General features: G+C 45.6%; 1 protein-coding gene across 1 annotated transcript; it reads right to left on the bottom strand.

The window, feature by feature from the left end:
- Window positions 1-27: 27 nt before the first annotated feature.
- LOC142573064 (carboxypeptidase B-like) lies at window positions 28-8152 on the bottom strand. The gene is made up of 6 exons (XM_075682578.1): window positions 8058-8152; window positions 6710-6820; window positions 6548-6638; window positions 3196-3398; window positions 364-448; window positions 28-310 (listed from the first exon to the last, which is right to left on the bottom strand). The coding sequence occupies exons 1-6, from the start codon at window positions 8109-8111 to the stop codon at window positions 111-113; spliced, it is 744 nt and encodes a 247-aa protein (XP_075538693.1). The 5' UTR covers window positions 8112-8152; the 3' UTR covers window positions 28-110.
- Between the last annotated feature and the right edge of the window lie 6376 nt (window positions 8153-14528).

Raw genomic sequence — 14528 nt, 5'->3', positions numbered from 1 at the left:
TAGATTGAATATAGGTGGTACATTTTATCTATAAATATTTATTCTCAAATTGCGTGTTCAGAACATCAATATGCATATGTTGCTGTCGTCTCGGCCACCGTGGCCGTGCATCACGTTCCCTCGTCCACCTTGCTGGCGATCTCGAGCAGCAGGGCCTTGATCCCTGCCCAGGTCTCCTCACCCGTAGGCACGATCTGGTCGCGCGGCAGGGTGAATCCGTGGCGACCGGTGTCACGCAGCTCGACTGTGTACGCGTACGGAATCTGCGCCTCGCCCAGGGCCCAGTCGTCCGAGCCTCCAGAGGCGACGTCTGCAACAACGAAGATGGGTCGCGTAGGAGCTCTCCCTCTCTTTGCTACTTACACAGCATACTGGTGGATGTCCCAACGTTGTACTTGGTACCGTGAACCTTCTCTAGCGCAGTCGTGGCGACTCTTGCTGCGCGGGCCTGCATGGGACAGAGCGCTTGTCAGTGGGCACGGTGGCCCCCCTGTCCAGTTTACCACCCAAGACATACTAGATGAAGAAAAGGGCAGTGACACCAGCCACAGTAGCGCTAAGAAGCAAAGACAAGATGCGGAAGAGAATTGCACCTCCGAAATATTTACATATAGGTAACGCGTTGAGGATGTAGTCCCGGATAAAGTTTTTACTAACATAATGTCGACATTTTGTTGGTGCATTGGTGCATTTCCGTTAACATGATTGAGTTCTCAAATAAACCAAAATCACAGAAGGTAATTAGCACAAGACTAGCGCTAGTCCAATCGATGTTTCCTTGCGCGATTTGTCGATCGCGCAAACCTACATATAAAAAAAAAAAGAGTGCAGATCCCATGCACTGTGCAAATGAGTTTATGCGAAGCATTTTGCAGCTGCTTGGCTATCCAGCATTGTTTGGCGTTCCGCAAAGCGTTACCATGTGGGCCAATGCTTTTTGCGTAATACGAGAAATTATGTGTATGACGCGAGTATGTGTGTAGTATGTGCGACGACAGCAGTACGACGACGACCACGTTGAGGACGATCGTGCGGCGGCAACGGCACGATTGCTAGTGGGAGCCGTTCGAGGCGAATTTATACGTGCCGATTGTCGGGCTCAACATAGGCAGTCAATGGGGGCGATAGAAACACGGATTGTGACGTGATCTGCGACTAAGTGTTATACATTCGTACGTACTTATATCTATCTTTATGTCATATGTTATATGCATGGTAAAACAACGATGACATTTGTATTCCGGCGAAGAAATGTTATTACAAGGTTAACTTGGGCCTATCATGAAGTCGGTGCAACGTCGCACAGTGTCTACGTAGCGTTAGCTGCTACCAGGAAAGTACTGGGGAATGTGGGCCGATTCCGGAAATAGTGCAGTCTAACAAAGCGCCCCAAAGCGCGAGCTGTCACGAAGAAAGAAGACAGAAACGGGGCAGGGGACGCACGCGCCAAATGTTTGAAAAAGTTAATCGGTTTTGGAACGAGAGAAGTAAGCGTGCGATCGTGGCCTAAATAATGGATGTATGAGCTCAACCTGAGCCGCCACACTGGCTCGCCGTACTATATAGATGAACTTGCATGTTTGAGGAAGTTTTAATTTCAGCTATTTTTTTTCTTTATTGATCTGGGTGTTTTAAGACAGCCACTCAAAAGGAAATGTCACTGTGATTGCGAATGTGTTGCACTGAAGTTGTATACAGGCAAAAAAAAAAAGAAGAAAAAACGAAAAAGAGAAACGATCGTGGTCTGATGAAGTGAACGTCTCGGCTAGTTGGTCGAACATCTCGAATTAGAGATCAGAGCCCCTTCTACGTCCTCGTATTCCGCGATGTTCCCTACTTCAAGAGGTCTAGTGTATGGAGCACCAGGCTGCTGTGCTTGACGGAAGAGGTTCGATACCACCATTTGATCACACTAATTTTTCTTTTTAGTAAAACGAGGCAAGACAGGAACCCACCTAGCGCCAAGTGCTTAGAATGTAGCAAAGAAGGCTTTCCATTAAAAATAAAGATCCAACGTAACTTTGGAATAATGATGCGAAGCTTCTTTGAGGCAGCAGCGGTACAGTGGTCGCGATACGCGCAAGACCTCGTCGCCAGTGGCTGTTAGCTTTCTGTGTCATGAGGACGAAGGCTATGTGTGATCCTTGTCGAGAGAAGAAACACGCATGATAGCGCATGAGCGCACGAGCGATAGCGCATAAGCGCAGCCACGAGGTTTTCATATTTCGTGGGCTTTCTTTAAAGGCCGAAACACACACACACACACACACACACACACACACACACACACACACACACACACACACACACACACACACACGCACACACACACACACACACACACACACACACACGCACACACGCACACACACACGCACACACACGCACACACACGCACACACACACACGCACACACACGCACACACACGCACGCACGCACACGCACACACACGCACGCACGCGCACGCACACACGCACGCACGCACACACGCACTCGCACAAAAGGATCGGTCGTCTCTGAACCGCCTCTACAACGCACCGAAACGCACTTGGCGCTAAAGCGAATATTTAAAAAAGTGCATAATTAATCTTAGTTAATTAACTAATTAAGCGGCATATAAAAGATACTCTAAGTTGCGCCACTTGACGACAAACCACATGCCGTTGGTTTCATTCAGCTGCGGCTAAGCACGTTCTTTTTTAAATCCTTGGCACAAGTTACGTGAAACACCCTGCATACCTCTAGACATATTGCACGTGCACGAATTGTACATTTCTTTTAATACTTTGGCTTGATATCGGTGTGATACAACAGACGGTTAAGAGACATGGCGCAAATTAAGACGAAGACGGGCATCTGGGCTTGGCACAAGCTGGTTTCCATCTTGGTGGCTGCGCTCCTTTTGTAAATACATTGTAATTAGTTCCTTTGTTTGAGTACGTAACATGGTCATTGTCACGTAACATAACAGTCACGTAACAATAGTCATTGCTGCCAATCCGATTATGCCAATCCGATGAGTTAAAAAACAAAGACAAGAAAAAAAAACGAGGCGGGGTGGATGGGGGAGGTAATTCATCCATGTTGTGGGATTGGCAGCGTGCCTCGCATCTCAAAACGCGGCCGGAGCTCCTTACGCCGCACCACTTTCGTGCACAAAATACTTGGCGGAGGAATCCCGTGCGAGCACTCACGAGTTCGAGGTAGTTGGCCGGCTTAAGTGCCGTGTAGCCCCACGGCGTGAGCCAGAGCTGCGAGTACGAGTGGAAGGTGACGAAGGCCATGATCTCGCGGCGCCGTGCATAGACGAAGTTCGCAATCGCTTTGGTCTCCGGCTCCGAGAATGCCTTGTTCCCGGCGAAGACCTCCGAGCACGCTTTGCTGCTTGAGCCGCCCGCTGCGCACAACAGTTGCACGGTGAGGCACACGAGCAGACGAAGCGTTCTCTGCTTTCGTCGGGACTGGAATGTCCAACTCGTGCAACGGCAACAGACAAACGAAGAACAAAGTAACAGCTGTAACATGTATTTCAAGCTCGGCTTAAGTTAATGTATTAGCTGTGACTCAAGTTTGTTGCTTGGTTATTTATTTACTTATTTGTTTGTTTACTTCCATTTATTTATTTGTTTATTTATCTATTATCGCAGTTATGTGCTAGTTCGTATGCACTGTGTTGTGCATTTAACTTTTTTTTTTCTCTACCTATACTCCGTTTCGTAAATCAAGTGCAACGCTGTGGATGCTTGAGATACAGTGACTTCTTGCAGTGACTGCGTTCGCACTTCAATAGTTCGGTGTCTTTTGACCGATTTTTGCGAAAACGTTCTTGTTATAAGCTCATCCCTGAATGAAAAAAAAATTCCTTAGACACAGATCGTGTACTTCTGGGGCTGCTAACACGTTGTTTTAGATCAATTTGCTTTTCGTTTTTTTTTTTATTTCCAACCCGTCGCAGCAGCCTCACGTGCACACTCGCGCGAGCAAAACGCCGCTGGCGCGCAGCGAAGCATAGACGGAACGTGCGGGCCGATTAATTTCGGTGAGCGTACTTCTTGCGTATCTTCCACAGCGTTGCACCCGATGTGCGTATAAATGTCTTTGAGCAGCCGGAAGCGCGCTGTTCTCACCTCGTCATCATTTTATCCTTTTAGTCGCGCGCCTGCCTGCGAAGGTGACTGGGAGCGCGTGGCTTGAAGAAGGCTCTCCTAAAATGGACGGAAGTTGCAACTCTAGCTTTGGCGCGAAAGTTGCGCTGCAATGTAGGTGAGCCTTGCGTTTTTCGGTTGTAGAAAAATACGCAACTTTCCCCGAGAACACACGGGATCGAGCTCTTGTATAAGTCGTTAGGTTACGACCCGTACTGGAAATACTTGTGCACTGTGAGGTCCTTCGGCTGCCTTCAATAAAACTGAACGAGAAAGAGTACAAAATACAGGCTACCCGCGCTACTTGCTGGAAGAATAAATCTAGGAAAAGAGAATGAGCACTTCGCTATTAAAGAAAATGCACTCGGCTAAGAACGACCAAAACCTATGTATTTCACTCACAAATATATATTCGGCGCACAGATTATATATTTCATCGCCGTTTACATATATGTTCGTCCGTGTTACATATATGTTCAAGATCAATCCTGCATACTTACATTTACGCGCACGTTAGGTGGACAGAATCAGTCCGGAGTCTCCCACTACGGCGTGCCTCATAATGAGGTCGTGGCACGTAAAACGACAGCATACCTTTTTTTTTTCTTCTTTTCGTGCGTATACGCGCGTTTCGCACGCCTGCCTTTCCGTTCCAGGACCCTTGCTTTTGTCAACACATTGGTCTTCCTTCTTTTTTTTTTTCGCTAAGTATACGGCAGTGAAACAAGTAACCGTCGCAGACAATTCCGGCTACGTCTGAAGTTACGTTCCATACGTCCTCAAATCGTTTGTAGGTATTTAACGGAATGACGCGCTTGAAGGCGTTTATTGGACATTTAGGTAGCGCTTGCTATTTCATTGCGTAATTCCGCAGAGAGCCGTTAACCAGCATAATTTAGAAGGTGGCGCTGTACAACATATAAACCGATTCGTACCCGCCGTGGTTGCTTAGTGGCTACGGTGTTGGGCTGCTAAGCACGAGGTCGCGGGATCGAATCCCGGCCACGGCGGTCGCATTTCGATGGGGGCGAAAACGCACGTGTACTTAGGTTTAAGTGCACGTTAAAGAGCCACAGGTGGTCCAAATTTCCGGAGTCCCCCACTACGGCGTGCCTCATAATCAGCTATTGGTTTTGGCACGTAAAACCCCATAATTTTTTTTATTAATAAGGCGATTCGTCCTATGCGTGTTGCCTCCAGCGGCGCGAGCGCAGGCCTGCAAAGTGCATTGCCATCTTGCAGCGGAGTAGCGTCGTCCAAACGACGTCGCGCGCAGGTGCGCCTCTGTTATCCGTGACGTTCGGCGACGATTGGCCTCCCGCAACTCGGTTGCGCGAGCGCCCTTTGCTTCGGCGCCTTTTTTATCGACGGTGAAATTCACTAACCACAAAAAAAAGGGCAAAATAGTAAAATAAAATTACTCCCTTTATTAATAACAATAAGACGCGACAAAAATTTTGGTGGGTTGTTTCGAGCATTTCAGCTATCTTGCTAACGGACGAGATGTAAGAAAGATGGAGGACGCACGTTAACAAACATATGTTATGCGAACCAAACCAGAGAGCATGATAAGTTACCTGGGGTGTTAGTTTTGTTCATCACTGGCAATACTGACGGCTCTCCCTGCCATTGCTACTTTCATTCGAGGTGTTTAACAAGCTGGCGCTGTGGTAACTAGCTAAGCTGAGGCCTAGTTCAGCTTGAGCACGTGTGCCATTCCCGGCTATAATTTCTTCGCTTGCACGAAGCATATAAATGTTATTGAGCTCACTTGCTTAAATAAAACTTCGCCTGTAAAATTGTTGAGGCGTCACTGAATAGAGAGAAAACCCTCAATTCCATGTCATCTCCGTGTGAAAAGTAAGCTCAAAATTATCTTTGCGTATGCGCCTCTTCCACTAACGACCGACCCCTATACTTTGATCATATTCACGCTTCGTAAGTAGCACTGATAAATTCGTTGAAAGTCTTTATGAGCAGGGAAAACTGGGTGCACCCGGTGCACCTTTTCAAAATTCACTCGATAATGACTTGGGAAGCAGTGGGGGCGACGTATGGATATTCCTCGCGTGCAATAAGCAGTCCAGCCCATCACGCTTCCCAGCAGCGTGCATTCAGCTGAGCACTCGTGCCGCTCCAGTCGCCGCGTTTCAGGTTGCACGGCCAGGACATAGCGACGACCGTGCAGGAGCGTGCTCCGACAACTGCAGTTGTAGCGAAACATGCACGTCGCTGCACGAACACTTGTTGTCATTCCTCCTGCCTGCCGTCAAGAGAAAACCAGCGACTACGCGGCAAAGTACGGCCCCGCGCGCGCGCGACATACGCAGACGTGTGATACTCGGTCCACGGCTTCCTGCACCCGCGGCACGCATGCTGTCAGATGCCTTCGCATACTCACAGCTCCATTTGAAGCCGAAGTTTCGGTTCGGGTCGGCACCGCGACAGATGAAGCTGGCGGTCGTGGACCTCGTCTTCCGCCACAGCCGGTTCTGCAAGCAGCCGGCGCCATTGATATGCCCCGCGTCGCTCACCGACAAGCGAAGAAGCGCCTATGACTCACGAGGATGTGCGTGTACTCGTAGCCGTCCGGGTTGGCCACCGGTAGACCGTACACGTCGAAGGTGTCCAGAATCTTGGTCGTGTCATTGTCATTGCTGTAGCCGCTCACCAGCTGGGTACCAGAGGAAAAATGACACGGGCTCAGGAGTTCGCGTCGTTGAGGTCAAACCACCACCGACGGACCCCACTCGATTGGCCTGGAGGCCGAGCGGCGTGTTACGGCCTGACCATGCCTGCACTTCGAGGACATCACTGTGTCGCCGCTGTTTCAAATGTGCAAACGAGAGGTGCAAACCGGTCCCCCAGGTTTTCCCTGACCATATAGTGAATCCAACACGTCCGTTGTTGCCTCGCTTGAGCTTGGATGAGGGACCGGTTCGAATTGTTCGTCTCGAATGCTTTTTGTATGTGTTCTTAGCTCTTACGGAGGCCAACCAGCGCCATCTGCTGGTACTCTCATGCTTGTGCAGGCTGCTCTTCTTGCACGATCATGCTTCACACAGCAGTGCCTGGTTCCGGTCAGAGTCGATGTGCAGTATGTGCCATGAAAAGTCCCTAATAAGTTGTGTGCGCAGCTCAAAGCCCAAGTCGGCCAATAGGCAGGAGTTGACGATAGCCGGACGTATTGCCACCCATAGTCAGGGAAAATCTCGGGTTTCGTCGCGTATTTGCCGAAGCCCTTGCGATGACCAAGAGCTCGGACGAGACAAAGCAAAAGGCGAACGTCTTCCCTCCTTCCCCATTCTCCATTCCCAGTTTTTTCTTGCAATTTCGTTTATTTGTGCAAATACACGATGCACGATGCTCTGCTGACATCGTGAACTGGTAACGAACGTTAGACATTAGCCACTGCGTCATAAAACAAGTCAATCTGCTGCAGCAGTGCTTTGGAGGGTTTTTTATCTGTATATGCGAAAACATTTGTATAACCTGTCATCCTTTTTTTTTAATAATGCGTTGCACTCATGGAATGTTCTCATGCGCAGCACATACATTTAAGAAAAAACGCCGTATACTTCTGGAACAGGCAGATGGCTAGCGCTTGGCTTCATTGTTAGTTTACTGTGCTGCTTACAGAACTACGCCCTTAACCACGTCCGTAGGTGCTGCATGCGGACAAGCCATAGGTCTGTGTGCCTTTCGATGCGGCCCAATCTCATGGCCGGACATTCAGCGACATTGTTTCTATCATATATACATCTTTTGGCGATTTATCGTTATGCTGACTGCAAAGAAAAATCATTTGGCGGTAGAACTAACGTTGCGACTGTGCAAAGACAGCAGTAGATGCCTCTGAAGCGTGTAACGACGAAAGCACGGACTATGGCCAAAAACTCGAGCATACGAACCTCTTCAAGGATGTACATGACTGTCGCGGGGGAAATCCACTCCCTGGCGTGCATGCCACCGTCCAGCCACACGGCTCTTTTGGCTCGTCCTGACGATAGCTGCGCAAGGAAGCGGTGAAAGTACAGGAGTATAATACAGGAGCTCCACACCGCGGAGCGTAAAAAAAGATCCTAACACACTTTGATGCTGCCTTAAAAGTCAAGGTTTTGAACAGTAGCTGCACACATATCTTTGTGATGCAAAATAGAATTGATGGTGAGCTCAAAATTATATGCCTCCGCTAAAAGAAGTCGTCTTTTGTTTCACTTCTGTTGCTATTCACGTGTAGGACTATTCACAAAACATTTTATATGGCAATGTTTATGCAGTAAAAAAAAAAAAACATTCACTTTGCTAAGTGTGTGTGCGCTTGCTTGCGTACGTGTGATTGTTTATAGCTTTTTGTTATATTGAACAGGTTTTCTAAGAATCGCATGGAGTATAAAACGCAAATCGGCCGTTGTAAGTATATTTCTAAAAGCGGTGGAAATCACTCTCACGACAAATACAAATAGCAATCAATGTTCAGGCAACAAGGTAACATTTTACACAATCAACTTTTAATTGTTTCCTTAATAACACATGCAGAGATTGCGAAATTGAAGCCGAGAAGTATATATAGTAATGCCAGCTTAGCTGAAATCCTAAGACTACCACCACTTTCGATATGTCCCGCCCCCAAATTCCGAAAAACGAAAAGCATGAGCGTTTCATTTAACATAGTTCCGAACTGCTTGAGGAAAGCTTTTGGGAAACTATCATCTGGAAGAATTATTTATTTCGCAGCACATTTTATACTCTTGTGATTTCTCAGAAGCAGACATGGCTTCACTGTACTGCTCGGCTTCAATTTCACAATCGAAACATGTGCACTAAAGTGAATAACTAAAACTTAATTATTACGCGCCGTGGTTGCTTAGTGGCTATGGTGCTGGGCGGGATCGAATCTCGGCCACGGCGGCCGCATTTCGATGGGGGCGAAATGCAAAAGCGCTCGTGTACCTAGATTTAGGCGCGCGTTAAAGAACCTCAGGTGGTCCAAATTATTCCGGAGTCCCCCACTATACGGCGTGCCTCATAATGAAATCGTTGTTTCGGCACGTAAAACCTTATAATTAAAAAAAAATAGTGTGACCCGCGAGCAATGAATGTATGCGCAGTTCATTTATGAATGATTTCCTGAATATTTTCCTATTTAACATATGCAATGCATTGACTATTGCGCAAAGTTTATGTACTATATCCGTTCTAGACTCACCTTGACAAGCTTGAGGTCACGGTTTTCAAATGATTTTCCAATGGTCATGACGTTTACCAAAGACTTTCTTCGCAGACTAAATGTCTGCAAATGGTTGTGGATCTTGCAGGCAGGATATAAAAACAAAAAGTGAAATTATAAACAAGTACAATTTCATCCACATGCACTTGATCGAACCCTAAAGATACACGCGCGGAGCATAAGAGTACGGTGACGTTTGGAACGGCGGTTAAAAGCCATGGTTTCCCATGTCGCAGCGAAGTTTTTTTGCGCGATTCTGTATCTACTAGAAGTTCCTTAAATATGGCAAGCTAAGCTAACCAGCCTTTCCGAGGCCTTTTATTGCTGTTTACGTAACTTCTATACCACAGTGTGCTACTCCATCGGTCCCCCCACCACCCTCTTCTTGATTTTATATCTACTAGGTAATTTCATCAATGAGTTCAACTAACATTTGCATATATACCTGTAGAAAATTAAATAAGAAGCCTCTGGGCTGTGTTTTGTAATAATTGTTTTCCTCCCATTCATTCATTCATTCGGTTGCCCTCAGGGACCTTAGTGCATTAGAGAGGGAAGTGGGTACAATGTTAATAAATGCAATACGATTGACAACCATAACAGGAATGATGTAACAGTTTTGTAATTACTTACAAACCAGGTTCGTAGCAGCACTTCTAAAAGCGTTAATGTCTCTAATGGCAGCAAGGGCCGTACAACGTAAAACTATTCCAATGCGTTTTTATTCCAATCTCCTGACGTCAAATTTGCGTAACTGCCGACGCAAGCATCGGGCGGTCACCCGCAGGGTTGTCTGAAAAGACCAATCAAATGCTTCTCTCTTTCATAGGAGGCCAGTTTTGTTTGCTTGAAAAACGAATAACATTGCCTGCAATGAGCGGACTGTCTTATCTAATTGGCTCACAGGAGGCGAGGAGCACGCTCAAGTTGCGAGGGATTCGATGGGGCAGAGCCACTGCACTGAATGTCGATAACCGGATGAAGAGGGTGGTGCCGGCGTCTGCGATTGGTCCGCTTTCCCTTACTTAGCTTGCGGTGGCTCATCGACAATCGCGGCGGCGTGCAACGGAAGCTTAATAATGACGCTAAAACGGATCCTAAGCAAAGAAGAGTTGGCAGAATGAGGTCGTAAACGTGCCGAAAGTTCTCGAATATGTTACACGGCCACGCAAAAAGTTTTATTACACGCAAATAAACACATGCTCTCCGGCAAGGGCGAGTAGCCAATGCCGGAGCGATCGGCGGCAGCAATTTTTTATTCCTTTCGGAACGGGGCAGTCTGCAGCTATTCAGAAGAAAATTCAGTTTTGTTCGGCATATTAATGCATCTTTAACGCGTACGCGTCACTTTGACCTGGTAAGTTCTTGCGGTTTTGTGACGTCACATGAGAAACGGGTGAAGTGAGTGCAGCCCGAAAACTTTTGGCCAATAACCGAGGGCTAATGGCAAAAAGGCGTCGAAGCATGAATATCTATTTTTCTTTTTTTTTGGTCAAATCGTGCATAATCAGTGTGTGCACGTCATATCAGATGGGGAGCTATCGCGGATTTCGTGACGTCGCGTGATAGACAGGTGAACTGGAGGTGGTCCAAAAAAGTTTTTGACCAATCGCGATGCGCTGATTGCAGAATTGGAATAGAAAAGTTTGGAATAGGTTTACGTTATAGCGCCCCAACACTCTGTAGAAGGCGGTTCCAGCACAAGCATGTGCAAGGAATAAATGAGTCATAATAACATTTAGTATTCGAGAATGGAATACTTTCTTTGTGGTAGTAATCAATGCACGTGGAAGTGCCGGGTGGTTTTGTTATTAACTATTCTTAGATAATGAATCGTGATGATAAAGATTATGAAATAAACAACGGCAGGAAACTTTTCTTGGATGAGAAAGGCTGGGTAAGAATAAGGTGACATTCATAGCTGTAAACACTATAGCGGTGCGATGATAGTTGGAAAGAATGAAACGTGATGCACGGTTTCGTACCCCGGCTAAGCCTGCTATAAGTGACTCGAAAGCAGGATCCCACATAGCTGCTGCATATTCAAGTTTAGTGCGGACCAACGTGTTATCAAGCAGTAATGTAAGCGTGCACGGGCCCGAGGAAAACTTCTGCGGAGGTGACCTAACGTACGACTGGTATTGTCAGTTATGTAATCAATGTGAGTTTTCCGAGATGAGTTATATGAGGTGTGCACACCAAGGTATTTCTATGAGCATACCAATTCCAAATCATTTTTATTTCAATGTGATAGGCTCGGTAACTAATCTGTTGTTGAAAAATACGGATAAATTTGCATTTGTTAATGTTTGATTTCATGTTCCATAACTGGCACCATTCATAAACCCAGTCAATATCAGTCTACAGGATAACTGAATTTGAGTCACTTAATTTTTCTATAAATGACGCAGACATCGGCGAAAGGACTAATGGAAGACGTTATGTTCGTGGACAAGTCATTTATGAAAATCACAAAGAGCAGAGGACGTATTACGGCGCCTTGTGGTACGCCTGAAGTAAGTGACTAATAAGAGGACTCGGTGTTATTAGCTTTTACAAAGTGGGAACGATTTGTGAGCGCACCTTGCAACTAGGCAACAACTTTACTATCCAAATTAAAACTGTGCAATTTAGCAAAGAAGCATTTATGCGTTACTTTGTGAGATGCCTTACAAAAATCTAAAAATATACCGTCTGTAACGGACCTCCGGCCAAGAACGGAATGTAAGTCATGAGTAAAACGCAAAAGTTTAGTTTCACACAAAATTGTTTGCGGAATCCGTGTTGATCATTACTAAAAAAATGAATTGTCTTCTACAAAGTTGAGAGGAAATACGAGAGGAAACAACATGTGCCGTGATTTCGTATGGTATGGTGGTTATTGATACTGGTCGTTGGTTCAATAGTGGTTGCTCAAATGGTTTTGAGAGTATGAAGGAGCTGCATACTTTAGTATTATTGAGAAACATAGAACTGATGTCCACTTCAGATGACGAGGATATTTTTAGGTTCTACATTATTTTAACAATGCATGTCAAATCAAAACAAATTGAATGCATCGGGATAAATTCAAATGTAGGGTATTCATGAATAGCAAAACTGTAATCGCTAGAGAATGCCGAAGAAAACGTAGCATTTAAGACGTTGAATCATTTTTCGTTGGGGATTAATTTTACGTCCGGTGGTTTAAGTGTTATATCACGAGTATCGCTTTTGTTTGTGATCATCCAAACATAAAAGGAAGGGCATTATTTAAAAAAAAATATCTCCTTTGCCGATTTCGGTGTTTTTTTTACAATCTGCATTTACTAAACGATATGTATCCCAGCGTGATTGTAGAACGAAACATTAGTTTCTTCTTGCTCGCTAACTTTTTCAGGAACTGGTTAAACCAAGGCGCGTGCTTATTGGACATTACCAGCCTTAGTGGAACAAACGCTTTTATGAGGGATGCAATTTTGTCTTTGAGTAGCTTCCAGTTGGTGTTGACAGACCGCTCAGAAAAGCTCTGCATGATTTCACCCATGAACGCAGATAACTCACGATCGATAGCCTCAAGATCAGCAGCTCTATAATCTTCTATATATTTAGTATGACTGCGACGATGCTTAATAGGTAGATCCACCGTGAAATGAAGAGGGGTATGGTCATTCAGAGCCGGAAGATAATCAATGGAACTACGTATATCAGGGGCGATATAACGTAAAGCTACTCCAAACTGTTTATATTCCATTTCTGTAATCAGCCATCCACGATTGGCGAAAAAACTTTCGGGCTACACCCGCTTCGCCTGCGTGTCACACGATGTCCCGAAAATCGCGAAATCGATATGACGTGTGCGCACTGATTATGCATAATTAGACGGAACAAAAAATATTTAGTTCTGATTACAGATTCTTTTTTTTTTTTGGCCCTTAGTCCTCCACTATTTGTCAAAAGTTTTCCGGCTGCTCATTTCTGTCAGGCCATCTAAGAAAGCCGCGGAAACTCACCACGTCGAAGCGGCGCGTACGCATTAAAGATGCATTAAATGCCAAACAAAACTGAATTTTTTTCGGAATAACCTGAGACTGTCCCGTTCCTTAGGACAGTCTCCGGAATAGGAGACGTCTCATCAAGAAATAGGAGACGTCTGCTTATCGCTCTGGCAGAATGGTTTTATTTACGTGTGTGTATATATATATATATATATATATATATATATATATATATATCTATATTGGGGCAGTATATCCTTGTCGAGCCAGTTCGGCACTTATAGGGCATCGCTCCGCCAGCTATTCTTCGTTGAGGCGTTTTAGCCACATGTCTAACCTTCCGTTGTACGCCGCCGCCATTTTTGACCAGCCACCGCAGCCAACGCAGCCAACGCGGCTGGTGCAGCCCGTATCGCGCGACAGACAGGCGCCAAGGTTCCGGGCTCTGCGGATGCTAAAGCGAACGGCTAAAGGCGAACGGGAAGTACTGAATATACCGGGCGTTTCTGCGAAGACTATAACCAATTTTTTAAAAATCGTCTGTGGCAGATAGCACATTTCTAATCATTGAGCTGGATTGCTCAAATAGGCGGACTATACTTGTGTGTCTTGACTAATTAACAAATAATCACTTATGTTTTTAGCTTATTACCTTGCGGTATTACAATTTACAAATTGTAGACGGGGAGTTCGCAAGGCGGATGCATTTGGAACGAATTCTGAGGGTGGACACCATGCAGTTCGTAAACATAAGTTGCCAAACTTTGCGAAAAAAAAATACATTAGCTGTTCAGTTACGTATGGGCTTCTAGACATAAAAGGGCTTTTTGTTAAAAGGTAAGTGGAACGACAGTGCACTTTTACTGCAAGTTTAGTGGCGCATACCTCGAAAATGGCGTCAACCACAGAATTCAAATGAAATTACCTTGCAGTCTCACCGGCTACACATTGCACATTGCGATGTGTGCAGTAAGGTAATTAGTTAAGAACTTAATTAGTAATTAGTTTGGTAATTGATTACACATTTCTATTTATCGTTCAAGTAATGTCCGCCTCTTCCAGTGCACAAGCTCAAGGACTAGAATTGTGCCATTTGCCACTCGCAATTTTTGAAAATTGCTTCATATCTTCGCAGAAACACCGGACATATAGATCCGCTGCATCGCCCGGATGCT

Source organism: Dermacentor variabilis, chromosome 1 (assembly GCF_050947875.1).
Source record: "Dermacentor variabilis isolate Ectoservices chromosome 1, ASM5094787v1, whole genome shotgun sequence".
NCBI lineage: Eukaryota > Metazoa > Arthropoda > Arachnida > Ixodida > Ixodidae > Dermacentor > Dermacentor variabilis.
This window is presented reverse-complemented; position numbering and strand designations above follow the sequence as displayed.